The following is a 25,735-nucleotide window of genomic DNA, read 5'->3' on the forward strand; positions in this document are numbered from 1 at the left end:
ACCTTTTTGTCATGAGCTTGGATCATTCGTTTCTGATAGATTTGACCATGACAAATGGGTTCAGTCTCTTTTCATCTATCAGATTAAGCTGATCATATCTAGATTGTACCCATTCTGCATCATCTAGTTTGACTTCTGTCAAGACCCGAAGTGAAGGAACCTCTACTTCAATGGGTAGCACTGCTTCCATTCTATAAGCTAGTGAAAATGGAGTTACCCCAGTCGAGGTTCGTACTGAGGTTCGATAGGAGAACAAAGCAAAAGTCAACTTCTCATGCCAGTCTTTGTAAGTTTCAGTCGTTTTTTCCACTATCTTCTTAATGTTTTTGTTTGCTGCTTCTACTGCTCCGTTCATCTTTGGTCTATAAGCAGTAGAATTGTGATGCTTTATGTTGAACTGCTCACAAGCAGCATTCATCATTTTGTTGTTCAAGTTTGTAGCGTTATCGGTGGTGATCCTTTTAGGTAGACCATACCGACATATGATTTCTTTCTTCAGAAACTTGCACATAGTGGATGAGTGACATTGGCATATGATGCAGCCTCTACCCATTTCGTGAAGTAATCGATTGCCACGAGAATGAAACGGTGACCATTCGAAGCCTTTGGATGGATTTGCCTGATAACGTCCATGCCCCACACAGACAAAAGCCATGGTGACATTACATGAAGTGGATGAGGTGGAACATTGATTTTATTTCCGTAAATCTGACATTTATGACATCTTCTAGCGTAGTTGATGCAATCACTTTCCAGTGTGGACCAAAAATATCCACATCTAATTATTTGTCTTGACATCATATGTCCATTTGCATGTGCTCCACAAACTCCATCATGTACTTCTTCCACTATCATTTTTGCCTCTTCAGCATTGACGCATCTTAACAGGATTTGATTATGGCTTTTCTTGTATAAAACCTCTCCGTCAAAGACATATCAAGCTGCCATTCTTCTAATGGTTCTTTTATCGGTTTCAGTGGCTTCTTCTGGATAACTCTGATGCTTGATATACTGCAGAATGTCGTAGTACCAAGGCTTAGTGTCTTTCACTTCTTCAATTTGGTAACAATGAGCCGGGTACTCATACGACTGCATGTTAATTGGCATCATTTCAGACTCCCCGCCAGCCTTGAATGCGGCTGCCAAGGTAGCTAAAGCGTCAGCCATTTGATTTTATTCTCTAGGTACGTAGTGGAAGGTGACTTCATCGAATTCTTCGAGCAGACCCAATATCAGTCTCCGGTATTCCATTGGCTTTGTATCCTTGGTTTCCTATTCTTCGCAGAGCTGATAGATTACTAACGCTGAATCTCTGTATATCCGCAAGGTCTTTATGCTTTGTCCCAGTGTTGCTCGGATTCCCAAGACACATGCTTCATACTCTGCCATGTTATTGGTGCAATCGAAGTTCAGTCTACTGGTAAATGGGTAGTGATTTCCTTCTGGAGAGATCAGGATTACCCCGATGCCTTGTCCTAATGCATTTGATGCACCATCGAAATGCATTCTCCAGGAACTGTCCGTTGAAGTGCTTGTTTCTTCTAAGGATATAGCCATCAATTCTTCGTCTGGGAAGTCAAAGTCCAAAGGCTCGTAACTCTCATCGGTTCTACTTGCCAAGAACTCCGATATGAAACTCTCTTTGACTGCTTCTGGCTCACGTACACGATGTCAAATTCAGACAAGAGCATCTGCTATCGGGCTAACCTTCCAGATAGGGTAGGTACACCCATCAAGTACTTAAGGGGATCTAACTTGGAAATCAGCCAAGTGGTATGATACAACATGTATTTTCGGAGTCTTCTTGTAGGTCAAACTAAAGCACAATAAACCTTCTCGATAGGAGAATATCTGACCTCGCAATCGGTGAACTTCTTGCTTAAATAGTAGATGTCTCTTTCCTTCTTTCCGGATTCATTATGTTGACCTAAAACACACCCCATTGAGTTCTCGAATATGGAGAGATACAAGAACAGAGGTTTGCCCGGGATAGGGGACATCGGGACATGAGTGTGAGACAAATACTCCTTTACTTTCTCGAATGCAATCTGACATTTTTCATCCCACGCTCCAGCGTTGTTCTTTCAGATAAGACGGAAGATTGGATCACACTTGTCGGTTAACTGGGATATGAACCGTTCTATGTAATTCAATCTACCTAGAAAACCTCGAACCTCCTGTGTTCGTGGGGGAGGCAGATTTTGGATAACCTTAACTTTATCAGGATCAACCTCGATGCCTTTCCTGCTGACTACGAAGCCTAATAGTTTCCCGGATGTTACCTCGAAAGTGCACTTGCTAGGGTTCAATCTTAGTTGGAACTTCCTCAATCTCTGGAAGAGCTTCCTCAGATTCTCGACATGTTCATTCTCGGTTTGTGCCTTGACAATCATGTCGTCGACATAAACTTCTATCTCTTTATGCATTATGTCGTGGAACAGGGTCACCATAGCTCTTTGATATGTTGCCCCAGCATTCTTTAGTCCGAAAGGCATCACCTTGTAGCAGAAGGTTCCCCACATTGTGACGAACGTGGTTTTCTCCATGTCTTCGGGATGCATCTTGATCTGGTTATATCCCGAAAATCCATCTATGAATGAAAAGAAAGTGTTCCCGACTGTATTGTCTACCAACGTGTCAATATGAGGAAGAAGAAAGTTGTCTTTAGGGCTCGTCTTGTTAAGATCACGGTAATCGACGCATATGCGAACCTTCCCGTCCTTTTTCGGAACTGGCACTATGTTGGCCACCCATTCTGGGTACTTGGCCACTTGAAGGAAACCGGCATCGAATTGCTTTTAGACTTCTTTAATTTTAAGGAGCATCTCAGGTCGCATTCTTCTCAGTTTCTGTTGCACAGGTTTGCACTCTGGCTTAATTGGCAGTTTATGAACTACCATATCTGTGCCTAGTCCCGGCATGTCTTGATATGACCAAGCGAACACATCTCTATACTCCTAAAGTAAGACTATCAGGTTTTGTCTTGCTTCAGCCGAGAGAGTTGTGCCGATTTTAACCTTTTTTCTGTCATCTTCAATGCCCAAATTCAAGATTTCTATCGCTTCCTCATGTGGTAGAATTTGCTTCTCCTCTCTTTCTACCATCCTCAACAATTCGGTAGGCAAGTTACACTCCTCTTCAGTGTCGTATTCATCAAATTCCCCGAGGCAAATGGCTGATTCAAAATCCACTTTTGGATCAAGATCATCAGTGCCTACATTATCGTTATCTGGGGTCCTGAAGGAACAAAGAAGGTATGGGTGTGAGGAAATATCCCACACGAAACGGTCAAAGAATTAAATTTGACAGAGAAATGGAAATGAAGTGCTGAAATGAAGAAAATAGACAATGAATTCAAAAAAAATAAAAGAAAATTTATTTGCCATGGATATAGAAAATTTATTTGCCATGGATATAGAAAAAAATGCATCCTTTATTGAAATTAAACCAAATGTTTATTCACCCTTACAAAAGATCACCTATTGCCTCAGGTATAGGCAAATAGGGATAGTTCGAATATTACTTTGAAATACTTTTGTAAACCACATGTAGTTCTTCCACCAACCAACTGCTAGGCACGAACCCAGGTGGCAGAGGGCATATCCCGGATCATTCTCCGTTGTCAACATCTTCTGTGGTCACGACATTGATATTCAGATCTTTCAGAGTCGCTTCTAACTCGGATATGGTGGTTTTAAACACATAGCCACCTGACTTGAATGTTTTGTAAAGAGGCGGGAATGTCATAGGCTTCCATTGGAATTCATTTCCAGTCAACTTGTTAATCTCCTCTCCTGACTCTTTTGGATCTCTTTCCTCTTTTCCTGATAACTGGGCTGAAAATCGAGTCCAAACTGATCTAGCTTTAAAATGGGAATGACTGGATTAATCCTCCCTTGCAGTTGTTTCCCAAACCCTCTTCCGATTTTAGCACCTCGGCCTAAGGTTTGCTTGATCTCCATCTTTGTGCATTTAGATAGTCGAGGTTTAGGAATCTTCTTTCGCTCTGCCACGAATGTGGCATTCACAAATTCCAAGGAGCGGAATGAGCACTCCACCGCTTCCTCATCTACTTCGATGTATGGGGCCTCCGTGGTTACACTTGCAATGATATCTTCCTCAGCATTAATGATTACCAAGGCCTCATCAATAACAAATTTAATTTTTTAGTGCAGCGTGGAGGGTACTGCACCTGCTTGATGAATCCATAGCCTTCCCAAAAGACAGATTGTCAACGGCCTGATATCAATTCTTGTTGTACGTGACTGGGGTGTAAGAAACCCCGCTTTTACCATTTGGCTCCATATCCAAGCCAAAGGAGCTTTAACTTCCGAAACACAGGTTTTAATTCTCCTGCCGTTCTCGATGGTTATTGCGTTGATTCCTGTCTCCTGATGATTAGGCAAGGGATTCTGGGCGACGTTCGGTGCTCCAGAGTTGAAATGAATCCAATTTTTGTTCCGCATTCGTTGTACCAGTCTCTTAAATGCGAGACAGTTTTCAATTGAATGCCCCTGCACACCTCCATGATATTCACAGTGGGCGTTCTCGTCAAACCTTTTCGGATATGGGAGCTTTATCGGATCCATTGGGTAAGGTGATACTGCGTGAGTGTCGAAGAGTTGTTGATATAACTCTTTATATGTCATGGGAATGGGATCGAACTGCTCCCTTTCCCTTTCCCTCCTTGGTTCTCTTTAAGATTGGTTAGAAGTACCAGATGGTACAGCTGCAGTTGTTTTTGAGATCGTAACACCTTTGCTAGCGTTGTAGGTATTGACATTGTTGATCTCGCGGTCCTTATTCTTCACGGGAGGCTTTCTACTAGAGTCACCTCCTTCAATTTTTCCTTGTTTTATGGCCAGTTCAACCATCTCACCAGCCATGACTAAATCTGATAAACTTCCCGACGTGATTGTTACCAAATGCCCGAAGTAAGGTGCCTTCAGGGTTTGTACAAACAACTTTTTAGTTTCCTTTTCATCCAAGGGTGGATGAACTTGCACAGATAAATCCCTCCATCTCTGTGCGTACTGTCGGAAACTTTCGTTATGCTTCTTTTCCAAGCTCTGCAGCATAACTCGGTCTGGTCTCATATCATTGATATGTTTGTACTGCTCTAAGAAAGATTTGGCTAAGTCTTTCCACGTCTTGATATGAGTTCGGCTGAGCTGGTTGTACCACCGGATAGCTGAACCGAACAGGCTCTCCTGAAAGCAGTGGATTAAGAGTTGGTCATTTCCCTCGTACCCTGTCATCTTCCAACAGAACATAGTGATATGGTTGAAGGGCAGTTGTTCCCGTCGAACTTCTCAAACTCAGGAACCTTAAATTTTAGTGGAAGCACCAAATCAGGAACCAAACTTAGTTCCATTGCATCCACACCATAATAATCATGGTCTCCTTGGACCATCTTCATTTGATCTTCTAACATCCTGATCTTTTCTTCCATCTTCCTTGCCTTATCCTCCTCGTCAAAATCCGGGATAGGGCAGTCGTCCGGATGACTGTCAGGTTTAGCCGCAGAAGTCTGTAAATTTGCCACTGATGCAGCTTTCCCTTTGGCGGCAGGTGAGTCACCTTGCAGTCCGGGTAAGGTCCCGGATGAGACAACCACTTGTGGGGTCGGTGGTATGATTATCCCCTCAGATGCACCTTCTCCAGATGCACTTGTCTGTTGTTGTAAACCAGATAACTTAGCCACGATCTGGTCGACTAAGGACTCTGTGCTTTTCTTAATGGACTCCATGGTACGTTGACTGTTCTGAGCCATTTTGTCCTCCAATTCTTTATGCAGTCTTGTCATGTTCTCCTCAATCTTCTCGATTCTGGCATCCATTTGTTTATTTTTTGCACGAGTGTGGTGAGGGTGATGCGTATCTAATGCTTGCGGTGGTAAGCTTGGTGTCTGAGATATGTTCTGTTAGTTAATACGAATGTAAAAACATGAAAAATATAAAATAAAAACAAACATGAAATATAAAATACAAGAAATGCAATGCATGATGTATGCAATTTGGAGGCGTTGATCCAGAAAAGTGTCTATTATTATAAATAATCCTTATTCAGACAAAAATGTTTTATCTTTTAAGAGACATAAAAACAAATTAAAGGTACATTCGGACTAAATCCTCTAGACTCCTAACAGCTTCTAGTAGGTTGACAAGTCTTCTGCCTTCATCTGTCACTAGTTGAATGTCTTGTCGAACCAATCCTGCTTCCCTTGCCAGGCCGTGAAGATAACGAGCCGCCTTCTGTACTTGTTCCAGGAAATCTCGGATGGTTGCGTCTCTGGCCCTTACCCTTCGTTGTGCTTGCTCCCAACGGAAACGCCACTGTAAACCTCCATCAAAAGGCACTATCTGAAGCTCGTTCGCTTGCCTTTTAAACCCATCTACAACAGCTTCTAACTCAGCTATTGTTTTGCCATCCTTTTCATGTTGTTTCTCTAAGTCCGCCACCCGGATTCTCAAGCGTTGGTTCTGATGTTGACTGTCTGCCAAGCGCCTTTGAGCAGTCTTCAGTTGTTCCTTCCAAGCTCTTTCATCGGGCCCCTCGAATTTCCTTTTCAAACTGTGAGCTTCGTCTTTCCAGTATTCAGAGGTTATTTTTAACTTGGAGTTATCCTTGACTTTATCTTGATAGCCTTTTCTTAAGTCTTCGAGCTCAAAACAGACTCTTTTCTGTTCCCTTTCCAGTTTGTCTGCTTTATCTTTCTGTGAGTCGGCATCGAGCTTCCATTGATAACGTTTAGCTTCAAGTTCCTTAATCCTCTGCTTCAGCTCGTTATTCACGGCTTCAAACTCTGTCTTGGCTATCTCAAGTCCGGAAGGGACTAGCCTGAGATGTTCTTCCATAGTCCACGTGTCTTCACAGTCTGGCACCGGGACGTTATCATTTTTTCTCAATCTTCGCCACTCCACATAATTCGGAGTAAGCATGTCTCTGGCAGCAACGACATCCATTCGAAATACTTTCTTCCATGACTCAGATGTTTCCTTGATCATCTTCTTATAACTGTCACCGCTATACACAAACTCTGATTTAATTAGTTCGTATGTTGCGGGGACAAACTGTCGTGCCCCATACTGTCTAAGTGCTAACAACGGAGCATACCCAACTGCACCCCAAAGTTCGAGTAAGGTCATAGTGTCAGAATCCCCACACCGAAAAATAACGTCACCGAGGAACAACCAAGGGGCTCTCCAAGTAATATCTCGATCTTGAAGATGTGTAAAGACTTTCATCCACTTTTCTTTTGAAGCACATTCATGCCACTTCCTAGTGATGAATTCTCCCAAAGGTGAATAAGTGGTGCTAAATCGGCAATAAGCAACCCCGTTAGTCTTCCAAAAGTGGCTGTGAATCCAGACTTGAAGGAGCTGAACACACCCAACGAACCTGCCTCCACCGGCTCTTTTGCAATGATTAAGAGACCGAAAAGTCTCGGCTAAGATGGCTGGTGTTGGGTTGACTCGCCTAGGAAGTTGTTTAAATAGTTCTACCACGGCTGCGTCGATGCACCCTAAAGTCTTCGGAAAGATAACCAAACCGTATAGACCTAGTGCAAAAAGGTCTATAGTTTTCCATTCATCATGGTGGTTCTTCATTAGTTGCCTTATGTGAATCCACTCGATTCCTTCCCCGTTATCTTTGTGTCGGAGTCGATCAGTCACCCATTTTTCATCAACCCCTGCAATCTTAGCCAGTCTGTTCTTGAAATGCTGACTCTTGATGTGCTTGATATATGTCTTCTCTAGTCTGATGCTTTCGCAGTGCAGCAGGGTAGTATACTCTTTGATAGTAGGCACCATGTCCTCCCGGTTGAAGGTGAAGCAACTATATCCCGGGTTCCAGAATTAAACTAAGGATCTGATTAAGGGCTCGTCAGTCTTAACATGAAGTAAAAGTGCAATGTCACCGTATCGTTGGCTGAACTTCTGTTTCCGATCATTCTTCCAACTGTCCAGATGTCTCGAAGCTCTTGCACATTGTTTTGTTTTAGGCTAATAGAAGCGTAGTTCACCAGCTCTGACACATAACTTCCCTGAAGACTGTCTCCTTTTTCCTTCTGAGTCTTCTCGGACCATAGTCGTACCTCGGAGTTTTCAACCTCTTGTAATGATGCAAATGCTAAAAAACAAACACAAAAGCAAACAAGTCAGTAAAAGATAAATAAAAAAATGACGAAAGAAAAATAAGAAGATTAAGAAAAACATGGTTAGGGCAAAAATGTCCTAGGGTTTGAAATGGGGTTTTGGGGTAGGCTCTCCATAGTCTCCCGATTTAGGTTCTAAAAAACGGTACTCGAGTTCTCCTTGCCGGTGCCCCCTTGGGCTTGCCAGACCCTTAGTCTTAAACCCATCACATGCTCGTGTGGATTAAGTTAAACTCGAGAGGATACATTCCCTTATGCCTGCACGGTGAATAAATTCACACGAAGACATAAGGTATATGAATCCCAAAGGCTACTTGCTAGGCCCGTACGGTGAATAAATTCACACGAATGTGTCGCTTTCACCCCCACTTAAAACAGGGTTTGGAGCTTGGGTATAGAGCCTTAAATGAAAAAAGATTTGAAGGCTGAAATCATGAGAAAACGATTAGTACAACTATTTACTCGAAAATATAATCAAAAGTAAGTAAAAAGGATAGAGATGTTACCTTAAAATTTAAACTTACCCTTTTCGTTAAAAAGACAACTGGAAATTACCTTAGCCTGACTCACTTACCTGCATCCCCAGAAGAGTCGCCAAACTGTCGGAACCGTCTTTCGGTTGAGCTCCGGAATTGAGCTTCGACTTAGATTTAATGAATTGGAGTCATCACCGATCATTTATTTTATTAAAAATGGGCTGATCGGATACCTTATTTCTTATCTGATCTGCGTCTTACCAGTGATATGTCGGATTCGAGAGTCGGTTACAGTCAAGGAAGGGTTAGCACGCTTGAATTGCCTTTTCGGTACTACGTAACTTCCAGTTGTCTTTAATTAAGAAAGTTATAAGTTTAAATTAAAAGGTAAAGTGACGATCCAAATTACTTACCCTTGATGGATTTGAAAACGCATCCTTAAAAATTTACGAGTAGCGTTAGGTAAAGTAAATAAATTAAATGGCTAGCTGAAATCAAGCAACAAGAAAAATAATAAGTAAACAAGGAAAAGGAAAATAATAACAAAAAACGCACAACATTAAACAAGTAAGTATAAAGAATAATAATAATCCTAATAAAATAAATACACCATAAAAAATGAAAATCAAACAAAATTAATTAAGGAAAAAAAAGGTAATTAAATAGCATAGGAAACAGAACAATAATAGGATATGTGTACATACAAGAAAAAAAACAAATGAAGGAAGACATATATAGAATAAAAAGATAAATCAAGTGGAAAACTAAAAATATGTACATATATAGTATGAAGTAAATAACAAATAAAATCTAAAAAAAAATAATATATAGAGTATATAAAATGATAATGGTATACATATGTATATATAGTGGTAAAATGCAATAGAAAAGCGATTACACAAAATAATTAAAATATACGTGTAATAATAAAAAGTTTATAAACTACTAAAAATATATACATGTAAAACGTTATATAAAACATAAAAAGGAGAAAAAATAAGGAATATATATATATATATATATATATAATAATACGAATTAACCAAATAATGAGTGAAAACGTATATAGTAATAAGGGACTGCTATGAAAGAAAAGACAAAGTTGGGGCTACATTTCGAAACAAACGGGGGGTATTAAAGTTGATTTGGGGCTGAAATAGATGGTTTTAAAACCAACATGACTAAAATCGTTTTTGACCTTTACCATGCAGAAACACGCGGGTCAAAAGACCCACCGGGTCGACACGCGGGTCGGAATAGGATCATTGGGTCTAGTATTTAACTCAAAAGTCTGTTTTAATTTCTCATTCTTTCTCATTTGAAACCGAGTGCCCCCCCCCCATCTCTTTTTTCTCTGATTTGTTCATCCCTGAGATGAACACCGCCGTGGATTCCAGATTCCGGCCGGTGGCCACGCCTCGCCGCCGCTCACCGGCGGTGGTCCACCTCGAAACCCATATTTTTTAAAGCCCTTTCTCTCCACAACCCGAAAAGCAAAGTGATTTTTCAAAAAAAAACCTCTTGAAAAGGCGTAGATCTAGAAAATAGTTTTCGAAAAGAATAGCCTCACTTCGTTCATCGGCCGAAAAATGCTTTTTTGGGATCAAAAACTCAACACAACGACATACAAGCAACCAAAACGAAGAAAGGTATGGACTTTACCTTTTGGTTCTTCTCAAAAACTCAAAAACGTTTCGGTTTTGCCTTGATAATGCTCGTGGTTTTACTTCGAAAGTTTATGCTTTTATTTCATATGAAATCCGTAGTTAAAAATGGATTTGCTTACATGAATTTATAGGACTAAAAATCCTATTTTTTAGGTGTTTTAAACCGAAAATAACACTAATATAATTGTTGTGTTGGTTGTGGATGAGTGCGTCGGAGAACTCGGGTTGTTAGAGTTCCATATGCTCACGTTGGTTGGAGGCCGAGAGAATCAGAGTGATACACGGCTGTGTGGCGAGGAGTCCTCGGCTGGGACGGAATTCCTTCATTGCGGCGCTGGATGAGAGAATGGAAAGCTAGGGTTTCTGGAAACCCTAACCTGCTGCGTGTGGGCTTGTTGTTGGTTTGGGCCATAGCAGACTACTGGAAACATTTGGGCCTGTATATGATTCAAATAATAAGATTAATAATATTATATATATAATCATACAAATAAACTTGTATATTATATATAAATTAATAGCATCAGACGAAATTGAGTGTCTTCAATGTTAATGGGAGATTAGGAGAAGAATTATGTCTTCATTACGACTATAAATGAGTTACGTCGAGCTTGACTCGACTCAAAAACTTTAAAAATAAACTCGACTCGATTGTAAAACTTACGAGCTTAAAATTGGCAAGTTTGACTCGAACTCAATACAAAATTGAAGTTTGACTCGACTTGAAAGCCCACGAGCTTAAAATTTTCAAGCTCCACTCAAAATAACAAATTAAAAGTCAACTCGAATCCGAAACTTAAATACATGAAAGTCTTGTACTTTATTTTAAAAAATAAAATATAAATGTTAATATTATTAATAATTTAATTTTAAAAAATCTAAAATTCTAATATATTAGTGTTTTTTAGTAGCTCGCAAGCTTTTCGAGTCGAGTATCAAGTAGTTTGTTTAACTAGTTAAGAATTCGAGTCGAGTTCATTCAATTCGAGTGTTGATCGAGTTTTGATCTAGTCGATATGATTACAATATTTTTGATGCAATGTAAGTGACTCGGAAACCTTTTCTCCAACGACAAGAAGGGGATGGCTATTAATTAAAAAGTTAACCAGAATGATTTCAGGGTGCTTCATCATCGCAAACATTGAGTTGGTTCATGTTGCCATCATTAAGATTGTTGGTATATAAAAGGATGAGTTAGAAAGTTAGTGAGAGAGTGAACGTGACGCTTGGTTTTGGTTCTTCAGGCAGAGGCGAAGCACTGCCTGGAGAAGGAGCATGGGTAGCTTTCATTGATAACCTTAGTAGGAGAGTTCATAAAAGTGTTTTATGGGAGTGTTTTAGCTATTTCGGCAAGGTGATCAAAGTATTCATTCCGTTCGTTAATAGGAGGCCAAAGTACAAGGATTATACATTCGCCTTTGTGCATTTTGCTAGTAAGGAGGATCTGTTCAATGCAAAGGATAGGATGAATAACGTTGTGGTAGATGGACGGAAAATATCGGTGTCGATTGCAAAATACCAGAAGAGAAGCTATCCGAGGGGCGGAGAGCGAGTTTCTGGAGCGGATAGAGAAGTGGAGCCGCGTGGGAAGAGGTCGATAGGCCATGCTGAGGCAAGGAGGGAGTTGCTTAGTAAATTTCATGATGGAAGATCTTATAAGGATTCGGTAGTGGGAAGAGATAGTATGGAGGGTCATCAGAGGAATAGCGGTGGAGATACTAAGGAGGTTAAGAAGTCTTTGGAAGTGCATATTCCAACGGAAGAAAGAACTTGGTTAAGATCATCTCTAAGTGGTATATGTAAGCAGATTTTCGAAGTGGAGCTTGTGCAAAGAGGTTTAAGAACTGAGGGCTTTAATGTCAAGGTGGTAAGATGGGGTTTTGCGAAAAATGCATGTATGATTGTCTTTCAGTCGGTGGAAGAGAAAATCGCAGCGGTGGAGGACAATTGGGAGGCATTGTCCTTTTGGTTTGAAAGGCTGGAGCCCGTCATGGAGGAGAAGGGTGTTTCTTTATCTTTCTGTGCAGTATCCTTGATGGGTGTTCCTCTAAATTGCTGGTCAGTTTCATTCTTTTCTAGTTTGGCAGCGAGATGGGGCAAGCTAGTAAAGATTCAAGATCAAACTGCCCAAAGAGTGGACTGCAGGGTGGCTCATATGTTGTTAAGAGTTGAAAGCCCGTTTGATATTCCGTCCAGGAAATCATTAATACATATGGCAGATCCTTTTTTATTAAGATTAAAGTGGAAGGTTGTGATGAGTTCTTTCCTGAGCTTGAAGATGGGGTGGAAGAAGCTGGTTCTGTGGAAGGACGAGTCGTCCCGGGGGTAGAAACTCAATCGGAAGGGAACAAAGGGACCGATAGAGAAAATCGGCAAGGACAGTTGAATTTTCAGTCGATGTCACACGCTTCTCAAGGGGATGACACGTTGATTGATGGTAATTTGAATTTTAACGTGGAAGTCAATGATATTATAGGGACTGTCCATGGTGTCGAGGGGTCAGTACTAGGTGAGGCTAAAAGTAAGCAGAAAGTGTCAGAAGTTCCTTCTGCTGAAAGGAAAAGGGTGTTCAGCGTGGAAGGTGGCACCTCGGGGCAATATAAAGGTGTCAAAGACTGTGGGATTAATTCTAAAATGGGTAGATCTGAGGAGGTTGGGCCTGAGCAGGTTGGGTATGTTTCTTCAGCCCAGTGTCGTCTTGTGGATAATGTAAGATATATTTTCAGGATCGAACTCTTTCTGAAACATATGAGGAAAATAGTGGAACCATGGTGGAGGCGGCGAATGAAATCAGCAAGGATTTTGAGGATATGGATAAGGGTGACAAAGGAAATAAATCTAAGAAGGTTATTAACAATCCAATGGTGAAGAGTTGCAGGAGATGGAGATTGGGATATCAGGTATCCAAAGGCTTGTCAAGTAGTATGACCTCTGATGGCTTGAGGGGTTGTGGACGTTTTGTGAGGGTGTATAGAAGGTCGAAAACAAGAAGAGTTTGGCTATGTGCAGAAAATAGTCATAAGCACATTCAGAACAGGCTGGTACTTCATAATTTTAAGCAATTTTCTTCAGCTTCAGGGGATAGGGGTAAGAACAAGGTTTTCACTGATTCTGCCCAAGTTCAGAACACGTCCATGGGCCACATTAGTAGCAGTTGTTCTCCAATCAGGGGGGTGGCAGATCCGTCTATTATTTCTAGGAATCGGAGATTATACAGAAAGAAGAGAAGAGGCTTAATCTCAGAAGCTTTGGCCAATGCAGAAGTATCTACAGTCTACTCTAGTTCCTTCTCTAATGCTCTTGAGGAAGCATTGAATACTTGGGAAGTATGTCAGAGTTTAGGCATTTCTTTCAAGGAAGGGAGGGAGGCTTTTATGGATAAAATTAGAAAGATGGAGGAAGGAGGAAGGAGGAGGGGTGGTCAATGAAACTGGTTAGTGAGCCAGTTTCTGTTTCTTGAAGGTTTGGGTTTGAAGTGTTTATGACGGAGTGCAATTTTATTTCGTGGAATGTTAGGGGCTTAGGAAGAAAGGAAAAAATAAGAGGAGTGTCGAGACTTGTAAAATAAGATGAAACCGGTCGTATTGCTTTTACAGGAGACAAAACTGAGTAAAAGCCAAAAGGGTCTTAATAGGAAGTTAGGAGGAAAGCTGTTGAAGGGTGCAAGTTTCCAGCCAGCGGATGGGTCTGCTGGTGGATTGATGTGTTTGTGGAATGAAAATGCTTATGAGGTTAACGAGGTGTCTAATCACAGCAGATTCCAGGTGTTAACAGGGAAGTTCAAGGTGTCTAAAGTGGAGTGTGTTTTCATTAATGTGCATGGTCCTTCTGTCGAGGAAGAAAAGGAGTTTTTCAGGCAGCTGTTGAGTTATGTTCTCTCGGTTGATCTGCCAGTTTGCATTGGGGGAGATTTTAATGCTTATCTCGAACAAGAGGAGAAGATTGGTGCCTCTCAAAATTGGCATTCAATGGGTCTGCTAAGGAATTTTCTGCAACAATCGAATTTAATAGATCTCACTTTGGTAGGCGGCACTTTCACTTGGGGTAGTAATAGAGAAATCACTACTTGGGTAAGGCTGGATCGTTTCTTATTGAGCAGTAGCTTCTTAAGTTGCTTCCCCAAGTCGATTCAGAAATTGCTCCCTAGATCTCTTTCTGATCACAACCCGATTCTATTGGCAGAAGATGGGAATAACTGGGGACCTAAACCCTTTTGGTTTTTTAAGTATATGATGGAGGAAGATGGTTTCGTAGATATGGTTCAAAATGTAATGTCAGATCGGGTCAATGCTAGAGGGGGAAGTGGAATGTATAGCTTACTACAAGGAACTAAAAAATGTATCAAGGAATGGCCAATCAGAAGTAAACAGGGGATATCTGAAGCTATTACAGGGTTGGAGAGCAAAATAAACGACTTGGAAATTAAGGCGCAAGGCAGTGGGCTTTCTACTTTGGACTGGGAACAGCTCCTTTCATCCAGAAAAGAGCTCTGGAAAATGCACAGAATTGAAAAAAGTATTTGGTTTCAATTGTCGGGAGAGAAATGGATCAAAGATGGTGACAGAAACACTAGGTTCTTCCACCTTTGTGTTGTAAACAGAAACAGATTCAACACTATTTCGGCATTGAAAGTGGACGGGGAGGTGATGACAGATCCTGAGTCGATTAAAGCTTTTGTCTCCCAATTCTTCAAGAAAGCATATAATTCCAAAGATTTTTTAGAGGTGGAGAATTTGAATCTAAATTTTGATAAATTGAAAGGAGAGCAAAGGACTGGCTTGGGGGTTATGTTTTCAGAGGAGGAAGTAAGGGAGGCTATTTTCTCTTCGGACAGCTCGAAAGCTCCAGGCCCTGATGGTTTCACGATGGGTTTTTACAAGAAATTCTGGCCAACCATGAAGGGGCAACTTATGAAGTTTATGGAGGATTTTTATTATGGGAGTAAATGGGACTATGGAGTCAATCATGCATTCATTTCTCTGATCCCAAAGAAAAATAATCCGGAATGTATTGAAAATTATAGACCTATAAGTCTAGTTGGCAGTCTCTATAAAATCATCTCCAAAGTTTTAGCAAGGAGACTAGTTTCAGTGATTCAGGATATTGTGAGCCCTTCACAGTTTGCATTTATTCCGGGGAGACAACTTCTAGATTGTGCTTTTATTGCAAACGAAGGTATAGACTGTTGGAGGAAGCACGGGCTGAAAGGGGTGGTTTTCAAAGCTGATTTTCAGAGGGCGTATGACTCGGTTGAATGGCCAATTATCTTTAGATTATTGAGAGTCATGGGCTTTGGGGAGAGATGGGTTTCCTGGATAAAATGTTGCCTCTCAACGGCGTCTATATCGGTATTAGTGAATGGCTCTCCTACAGAGGAGTTCTCGATGGGCAAAGGGTTGAGACAAGGATGTAGTTTGTCCCCTCTCTTGTTTAATTTAGTGGGGGAACTGTTAAACCGTATGTTAATGAAAGCGGCGGATGTGGGACTTTTTCAGGGTTTTGCTTTTGGAAGATCGGATTCCCTTAGTTTAACTCATTTACAGTTTGCTGATGATCTGATTTTGTTTTGCCGAGACTCATCTACCTACATTCTTAATATTAAGAGAGTCTTGAGGATCTTTAGCATAATGACTGGACTCTATTTGAATTTGTCGAAGAGTAATTTGTATGGAATTAATGTGGATGATGAGGTATTAAACGAATGGGCTAAGGAGACTGGTTGTGCCGTTGGGGTTCTTCTAACAGTGTATTTAGGTTTACCATTAGGTGCAAAAATAAACTCAGAGGCTCTTTGGGAGCCAGTCATGCAAAGTTTCAACAAAAAATTATCCGGATGGAAAGCTTCAACACTATCTATGGCTGGCAGATTAGTGTTGATTAAATCAGTCCTATCCTCCTTGCCAATTTTCTTCCTCTCTATTTTCAGAATTCCGAGCAAGGTTTATAGGAAGTTTGTGGGGGGGAAGGGTCTTCAAAATGCCGAATTCACTGGGTGAACTGGAAAAGGGTTTGCCAACCCTTAGAGGAGGGAGGTTTGGGAATCCTGGATTTGAATTTCGCTAACAGAGTGCTGCTAGGTAAATGGGTTTGGAAGTTTGCAAATGAAAAAGACATTTTGGAAGAACATGATTTGCAATAAACATAATGTGAGTATTCCGTCTTTAGACCTCGACAAGGTAGTCTCTCCTTCGGATTCTTGGATATGGAAGGGTATTACAAAAAACTACTTGGCAGAGGACGCATTTGGAAATGGTTTGAGATCTCATTCGAAGATTCAAATAGGCAATGGAAAATCGATTGTATTCTGGCATGATGTGTGGCTAAATGAGGATTCCTTAAAGAATCAATTTCCAAGGATTTATGCTCTTTCTAACAACAAGTGAGGAAAAGTTTCAGAGTTTGGCAGTCTCATGAGTAATAAATGGATTTGGAACATTCAAACGAGAAGAAATCTCTGTGATTGGGAGATGGATTACTGGATCCGATTGATGTCATTACTGGAGAATGTTGGTCTGTCTGATTCGGTGGATGATTTTCTGGTGTGGTCGGGGAAGGGAGATGGATTGTTCACCGCTAAAGCTTGCAGGTTGACCCTTTCTTCCAACACAGAGGGTAGCCTCAGTTGGAAAAGGTTCGTTTGGTCAGGTTTGGCTCCGCCTAGAGTTGAAACTTTTCTCTGGCAGGTTTCTCATCAAAGACTGGCAGTTAGAACGGAGTTGATAAGAAGAGGTGTTACTTTGGAGGAGGTCTCTTGTCCGTTTTGTGCGAAACAGGAGGAAACAGTTCAGCATTTGTTCATATCGTGTCTGGTTGCATGGGACCTATGGAGCAGTTTCTGGAGGTTATGGGGAGTCTCGTCAGTTTTGCCTAAAGATCCAGTTTCTTTACTGTCTTCATGGTCGGACTTAAGGCCAAAGTCAATAATATGGAGCTTTTACCGGGGGTAGTTATATGGTCATTATGGAAGGCTAGAAACTCGGTGGTTTTTGATGATTGGAAACTGGATAGTCCTTCTCTTTTCTTCATATGCAGATTTAGATTGGTTAAATGGTTCCTAGCTAAGTACCCGAACGTTATCATTCAGGTTGATTCTCTTGTTGGGGACCCTACACTTGCTGACAAGCATCAGACTAGGGAACCTAAAAGGATGAAGGTTCAGGGATGGCTTCCTCCTCCACTTCATTTTTTTAAAGTTAACGTTGATGGGGCAGTTAGTGGGGATGGGCTGCTGGGGGGAATTGGGGGCATTTTAAGAGACTCGGAAAGGAAATTTCTTGGGTCTTTCTCGCACGCTATTGGTCCAGGTCCTCCTCCACTCGTTGAGCTGAAAGCCATTGAGAAAGGCATTGACTTCTTTCTCTCGTCGGAATGGGCGATGAAAGGAAGGTTAATTATTGAGAGTGATTGTAAGTCAGTGGTGGATTGGATTGTACTGCTGACATCATCTCCTCGGTTTCTTAGGTCGTTGGTTCAAAAAATTGCTTCCCTAATCTTGGAGAGGGAGATCATTGTAAGACTTATTTCGAGGAGCAACAATTGTGAGGCTGACACTTTAGCTAAACAGGGAATTGGATGAATATTTATAATTGCCTTAGAGGGTTTTCAGTAGGGTCTTGTTTTATTGAGGTTGTTGGAACTGTGATAATTTTGCTATTGTTTATGAGAGGTCTGGTCGTATAGGGGGTTTTGTTTAAGTGTTCTGTAAATTTTATGGTTTTGTTAGTTTGTCTTCTGGTTGTATTTTATGTTCTGTGCCATTGATCAATAAAATCCTAAGGCACTCTTTTCCTCCCTCCCCTGATTAAGGAACTTTCCCAAAAGATCCATTAATCAAGAAGGGGGTTTTTAATGAGGCATGTAATTCCTATAAAAAAAACAATATTTTTGATAACTTAATGTTAATATATTGTATGCAAATGGATTGCTTATATATAATATGATATATATATATATTTAGTATTATGAGGCGTTAAATGACGTGTGCTTCAATGACGCGCAATGTAAGTCATAAATGCGTGTCATAAATTTATGAGTGTCATCTTCATTTATGACGGGGGCTTCAATGACGCGCAATGCGCGTCATAAATATGTGTCATAAGTGTCTGTCATAAATGCGCGTCATAGATTTATGACACACAATTACGTGTCATCTGAGATTTATGACGGTGGCTTCAATGACGCACATTTGTGTGTCATCTGCATCCATAGATGACGCGCAATACGCGTCATTAAAGGGGTTTTTTCTAGTAGTTGGCCGAATTTGACTATTATTTTGGTAACCATTAAAACACAGACGGCAGAACTTTAAAGTCGTTGTCCTGTTTTATTATCATATTCTTACAAATTCACGTGTTTCGTTTGATGTTTGTTTAGTAAAAGCAAATGGATTTTTCTGTATCTGATGAGTTGTTGGGAACTATCGTTCCAATTGTTGTTTATTGGGTTATTCTGGAATATATGTGTTTAGTATCTTTTGAAAATTATAGATTGCATTTAGGAAGGGACGAGCATGAGAAGAATTTGGTTTCCAAACAAACTGTCGTTAAAGGCGTCCTTTTGCAGCAAATACTTCAGTATGCTGTCGCCATCGTCTTGTTCGCGGTAAATCCTCGCTAAAACAATGATTCAATCTGTTACTTTGGATGATTCATTTACGATTATGGTTTTTTGTATGATATTATGTTTCTTTTCTATGCCTTGTATCGTTGAATTTTATGATTTTTTATAATAAAAAAAATTATGGGTTTTGTTGAATTTTACAATCGTTGTAAATATAAATCTTAGCTCTAAGTGGCAAAGAGTTTTTTTAGTAGCCTCGGTTGATTACAATGCAGTAACTGTTTAGATTTTTTTTAAGTCTATTGGTAAGGCATACATGCAGGACTGCACGAACCCGAATCCAGAATGACATTTCCTTTTACTACCAGAACCTATTAATAGGTTCTGCCATGAGTTTGAACTTGAAATACTATAATTTGGATAGAAAGCATTTATTTAGGTTGCGTACAAGGTTTGGTGTAATACATATTCAAATGTGTGTACACAAGTACAATCCTCCAATTTTATGAGAAGACTTAGAATAATATGATCATACGTTTATTAGACACATACTTCTATCTAACACTCGTCTCGTGTCTGAGTAACAGCTTTAATCGTCAATATAATTATGAATTTTCAGGTATAGCCTTACTGTAATTCTGCATATATGCCGAATAATATGTAGTCAGAATAAATGCAAAAATATACTTTAGTATGACTTGTGTTTCTGATCTCTAGTTTATCCCTAGGAAGTTTAATTTAATAGGTATCATAACCACGTTGAAGTTCCTTTTATTTTAGGAATGATTTCGTAAGTTTCTTTGTATCTTGTCTCCTGATGAAACGCTTATAAGCCGGTTATTGTCGTTTTGTTGTGTTCGAGAGCTCCTTTAACTTGCATGATCTACAGTCGGTCCGTTAACTGGTTTTAGTTTCCTTTTTTTCTTTATCATCTTTGCTCCACTTTTGATTTCTGTTAATTACCCGAAATTACTTATGTATAATGTGCTGTATAAGCAGTTTCGGTTGTGGAATTCTCTCTGTTGTGTGTAATTCCATTTATCAAACATTACAATTTTCAGGTTGCAGGGGGCGATGATGGGGCTTCTGCACAACAGTCGTCTTCCTTTGTTGGTCTAGTAAGACAGTTTCTTACAGCAATGGTGGTTTTGGATACATGGCAGTATTTTCTGCATAGATACATGCACGAGAACAAGTTCTTATATCGGCACGTTCACTCTCTGCATCATCATCTTGTCGTTCCTTATGCATTTGGAGCTTTGTACAATCATCCGGTGGAGGGACTTCTCACTGACACAATAGGCGGTGCCTTATCATTTCTCCTCTCCGACATGTCTCCCCGCATTCCATCTTTTTCTTCTTATTTGCCACCATGAAAACTGTCAATGACCATTGCGGATTATTGCTGCCCGGAAACCCCTTTCATATTTTCTTTAGAAACAATTCCACGTATCACGATATTCACCATCAGCTTCACGGCACCAAATACAACTACTCGCAACCGTTCTTCGTAATGTGGGATAGAATTTTCGGGACCTGCATGCCGTATTCGCTCGAGAAGAGAGAAAAAGGGGGATTCGAAGCACGGCCAAGGAAAGAGTTGAAAGATGATTAAACTAGTTATAGACAGTAAGCATCCTTTCTGGTTTCTTGCGTAAAATGTACCAACAGCTTATTCTTTTTTCCTTGTATCAGTAAATCACACTGCTTTTGTGATGTGTATATTCATATATTATTCTGAAGTTCTAAACTTCAATCTTGTTTTTGTTTATAGAAGTAATGATATTAAATCTTTGAAAACTTACTACAATGAATGAGGATTAGGTTTTGCAATTCAAGCATTAAGCTTAATTAAAATTTGGGTGTTTGTAACATGGTATTAAGGGTGGCTTGGTTCAAGGAATGTAAGATTATATTTGGAAATAAGATTATCGGAATGTAGTATTATTCTAGGAATATTGCATTACTTTGTTTGGTTTGTTTAGTATGAATGTAATATTACTCTGGAAATGTTGTATCATAATATAAGATTACTTGAATGCATATTTTATCAAATTATCCTTGTGATATATATTTTTTAACAAGTAAAACTTTCATATTAAATTACAAATATTTGAATGAAAATTTATAAAAAAAAAATTAATTTGTACACTATCTAAGTTTAAAGAAAAAACACATTTAACATATAATTAATATAATTAATATTTAAAACTTATATTTTTAAATAATTTTCATAAGTATCATATTTATTTATATAAAATATAATATAATATAAAAATAATATTATGATCTCAAGTGGATAAATATATTATTTTGTAATGTATAAGATTTATTTTTTAATAACTCAAAATTAAATATTGTTTTAAGTAATTACATATTTTTTACAATAATAATATTTTCACCTCATAAAATTATAAAATGATTAATACATTAAATATTAAATAATTTTAATTATTCAAATTTATTAATATTTTACTAAATTAAGCTCCTTATACGTTATTATTATTATTTGAGTAAATCACGAAGAATAAAAATTGAGAATGATCTATATGAAAATAATTATTATTCCAGGGATAATTGTGTCAAAAGTGGTGAAAATTGTTCATTACCTAAGAATTAACAACATTTCCACCATTTTAACAAAAAAAATGTTACTATTAATAATAAATTATTATTAATAATGATATTTTCTGTGAACCAAACATAATACAATTCTAGAAAAGATCATTTCTCTTGACAATAATATTTTTCGCGAACCAAACGCCCTGCAATACTAGTTGTACCTCTATATACTAATTTTAAATCGATATTAAATAATTTATGACTCTAATAGCCTACTTCCAAGAGGATCAAGTCATCAGAGATTATCGTTTTCTTGGGATGGAGCGATGAAGTCCTTTCTTAAGGAGGATTCCATGAGCAATAGCTTAAGAAACAATTTTATTATACAGGTGGGCGATGGTAAGATGGTGTATGTCTGGTCTGATATATGGATTGGAGAGTCTTCGTTGCAAACTATATTCCCCAAAAATTTTGCTCTAGTTTGTAATAAATCGGGCACCATTGCAGAGTTTGGAGCTAAAATGAATGAAAGTGGTCTTGGAACATCTAGTTGAGGCGTCAACTGTTTGACTGGAAGGTAGAACAATGGGATAATCTAAACTCTGAACTTCGGAATTTTTGTGGCTATAATATCAACATTGATTGGGTATGTTGATCAGGTTCAAGCGATGATAAATACTCGGTAAATTCACTTGTTAAACTACAAGCTTTGCAATTTACAGTTGATTTCGATTGGATGTTACGATTTGGACTAGGGTGGTCCCCCAAAAGTAGTCTTTTATCTCTCGCTGGATGTAAACAGTCTATTTTGTGTGTCTGAACTTGTTTCGGTTGTGTTATTCTTAATAATACTTATTAGAACTCTTTCCCCCTTCCGTTATTAGACTTTGGACTTCGGTTCATCTCTGATATGAGGGGAGTTTTAACGAGACTCAACTCTTATCAGAAAAAATCTTCAGTGTTTTTAACTATTTTTGTCACATCCTAAAATCTAGGCTAGATATTTTAACAAGGACGGTAAAATTTGAGATTTAATTCGAGTTCCGAAACTTCAAGGATTTAATCGGCTAAATATCAGATTAACTTGAATTCCAAAGTTGGTTTAGGAGCTTCGGAAATTTTGGAGGACTAAATTGCTAGGATAATGAATATAGGGGATGAATCTATGAAGAAATTAGATATAGTATATGTTATGGGAAATTGTAATTTTATGGACCACATCCAAAACTTCCCATTTTGTATGGTTAAAAAATAGGATAAAGTACTATTTTGTTGAATACTTCAATTATTAAAAATTTCAAAATATCATTCAATTATTCAAATGTTTTATATTTTTTTCATCGGTGAAAATGATAACCTTTTAAACTAAACATTAATCTACTAACTAGAATATGATAAAATCTAATCTTAAAACAGTTTGAGTCAGCAAATTAACATTCAGTTTAAACGAACATCATTTTTTAACAAAACAAGATCAAAACATATAAATTGTCAAATGATCATTTTGTACCTCTTGATAATCAAGGTCTTGAGAAATTAACACCCTATGGCCGATGATCATTTGTGTATTTCACTGGAAATATAAGAAGATAAAAAAAGGATTTAGGCATAAAGGATTTGAACCCGTGCCCACACTTGAAAAAAGTATTCTACTTACTAGTGAGTTGAAGTAGTTCCTGAAAAGGATGAGAACAATCCTTTGTGATGATTGATATAACCATTAAATCTCTTAGTTTGATGATTGATACAACCATTAAATCTCTCAGTTTGATGATTGATACAACCATTAAATCTCTCAGTTTGATGGTCGATATAATGTCATTTTAGAGGTGATCAGATAAGTAGGCAACATAAACTACGAAATTCAAGAGAACATACAAGTGAATGTCCAAAAAACAAAATGTTAACATAGTTGATATGTCGACAAAGTAACACAAGAAGAACATGATTCATAACAAGCCAGAGGAACAAAAACATAAACCCAAATCTTAAATCAGTTCAAACTACTTTTCCAAGGTTCACTATCAATCCATTTGCCAAAATTTACCATATTGAAATTCTAGCTCTTGGATGATTGCTTTTCTTTTGCCTTCTGAATCTTCAGCACCTTCTTCACAATCTTCTGCTCCTCCACCAAAAAAGGCCCGAATGATCCTGCAATTTCCCCCCATCAATAAAACAAGTCTAAGTCTCAAAACCACAGAAAGCAACCAAAGATTTCAGTCCTTCAATTACAAACCTTTCCCTAACAGCGCTTCCGGATAAAACTCCTCCGTAGGCACGGTTCACAGTCCTACGGTTTCTCGGCAATCTCGACCTCTTGTACTCGGCGGGCCTCAAGTGAGGAATCTAAAAAATATTGGAGACATTTTGGATCAACTGAGAAAAAAAATTTACTCAAACTGAAATCTACCCAAATTTTCCTAATATAAACAAATTATATTTCGATTGAAAAGCCATGGAATAACATATATTGAAATAAAGGCCACATTTAAGATCAACTGAGAAAAACTTTACTCAAACTGAAATATACCAAAATTTTCCTCAACATACCCATATTATATTTCAATTGAAAAGCATGAAACAACATATATTGAAATATTCACAAAATAAAAGATGCCATTGATCAAAATGAGCCTAAACTTAGAAGTTACAATGAATCAAAATCACCTGTGAATCACATTTCTTCTTCCTAAAATCATACCCAAAAAAACGAATATCTTACAAACTCAGCAGCCATTCAATAATTTCCATCAAGATGTTTTTAAAAAAAAAAGGACTTACTCCTTGAATCCTCTTTCCAGTAACAGGACATTTGGGTCCACTAGCTCTCTTCTTTGTGGTTTGATACACAAGTTTCCCTCCTATTGCAACGAAAACAACATAATAAAAAAAAAATCAATCAATCCAAAGCCAATGCACCATTAATGAATTAAAAAAGAAGCAAAAACACAGTAACTAACTGGGTTATTGAGAGGAGTTGTTGGAAGGAGTTACCGGGGGTTTTGACGACGCGGTGCTGGTTGGATTTGGTGGCGTAGCTGTGACGCGTGCGGTAAGTGAGGCGCTGAACCATTTTTTGAGGCTGTGGATTTTGGTTCTAGGGTTTTTGGAATTGAGGCTCTTCAGATTCAATCCCCAAGGGATATTTGAAGCCGTACTAAACTGGGTTTAAACACCAACAGATTGGGCTTTTTTGTCTTAGTTCTTCACCCCGAATCTGAACTCCTTAAGATGTACAAGGAAAGACGGGTTAATATGAGATTAAGAAAATGTGTTATTGGAAATGTTAATAATTTTTTATATTTTCAGTAGAACGCTATTAAAAATGTTATTTTTTCTATCGAAAATGTTAATATCAGAAATATTAATTTTAAGTAGTAAAATTAATATTTTCGATAGAAAAAAATAATATTTTAGGTGGTGCTCTACCGAAAATATTAAAAAATATTAACATTTACGGTAGCGTCTTTCTTTAGCCTTATATTAGGTTGTCGTACCGTAGAACTATCTGAACCCCTTTTCATTAAAAAAACATATCCCATTAAAATTTATAAAATCAAAAAAAAATTAGTTATTCCCATATGTAATGGAATAAGGGAGATGTAGGATAGTAGATTGCTCCTAACGTCAGGTTGAGAGCAACTTCCGTAGGAGACCTCCGAATTATGCCCTCCGTGGGACTCGATCCCCCCAAGATTAAAAACTTTATGATCTACCAACTGAGCTGGATGGTCATTTATTAAAATTTATAAAAACAATATCAATTAATCATTTAGCTCATGTGTTAGGTTATTTAAATAATATTTAGAGTTTAAATTTTATCCATGTGAATAAAGTAAGTAAGATTGGTAGCCTTAATTCAATAATAAAATCTTACATTACACGATTTAGATTTATCTGTTAATAAATTAGACATGTTCAAAACTCGAGTTGTCATCTAATAACGAAAACTCATCCCAAATTTGAGAGGATTTAAACAAAAAATAGAATTGGATAGTGTCGTAACCGTCTTGTCGAAACGGTTCTCGCCGGTTTTTTAAGGCTTTTTCGAGTATCAATCCAATTTAATATTGGGATATATTGAGTTTTAAATAAATATACAAATTTGGAGTCGCTATCGAATTTTGTGTTAGGTAAATCGAATACCTAAAGATATATTTTAAAATAATTTTAAGTAAAATAATTTTAAAATATCTGCGATTGACCAGAGATTCGTTTGAAAAGGGTTCGGGAGTTGGTTACGTGTAGGAAAAAATTAGCACCCCCACAACCCCCAAAATTGGTACTTACACGATTATACGTCATCTAAT

At 38.4% G+C, this 25,735-nt stretch overlaps 1 protein-coding gene and 1 pseudogene across 1 annotated transcript; one reads left to right on the forward strand and one right to left on the reverse strand.

The window, feature by feature from the left end:
• Positions 1-18,628: 18,628 nt before the first annotated feature.
• LOC120187360 lies at positions 18,629-20,648 on the forward strand (annotated as a pseudogene).
• A 2,750-nt stretch (positions 20,649-23,398) lies between these two features.
• LOC120187361 (60S ribosomal protein L34-1-like) lies at positions 23,399-24,563 on the reverse strand. Its single transcript, XM_039191098.1, has 4 exons — positions 24,420-24,563; positions 24,207-24,286; positions 23,662-23,771; positions 23,399-23,576 (listed from the first exon to the last, which is right to left on the reverse strand). The coding sequence occupies exons 1-4, from the start codon at positions 24,496-24,498 to the stop codon at positions 23,447-23,449; spliced, it is 399 nt and encodes a 132-aa protein (XP_039047029.1). The 5' UTR covers positions 24,499-24,563; the 3' UTR covers positions 23,399-23,446.
• Between the last annotated feature and the right edge of the window lie 1,172 nt (positions 24,564-25,735).

The sequence above is a fragment of the Hibiscus syriacus genome, unplaced genomic scaffold (assembly GCF_006381635.1).
Source record: "Hibiscus syriacus cultivar Baekdansim isolate YM2019G1 unplaced genomic scaffold, ASM638163v2 tig00113725_pilon, whole genome shotgun sequence".
Classification (NCBI taxonomy): domain Eukaryota; kingdom Viridiplantae; phylum Streptophyta; class Magnoliopsida; order Malvales; family Malvaceae; genus Hibiscus; species Hibiscus syriacus.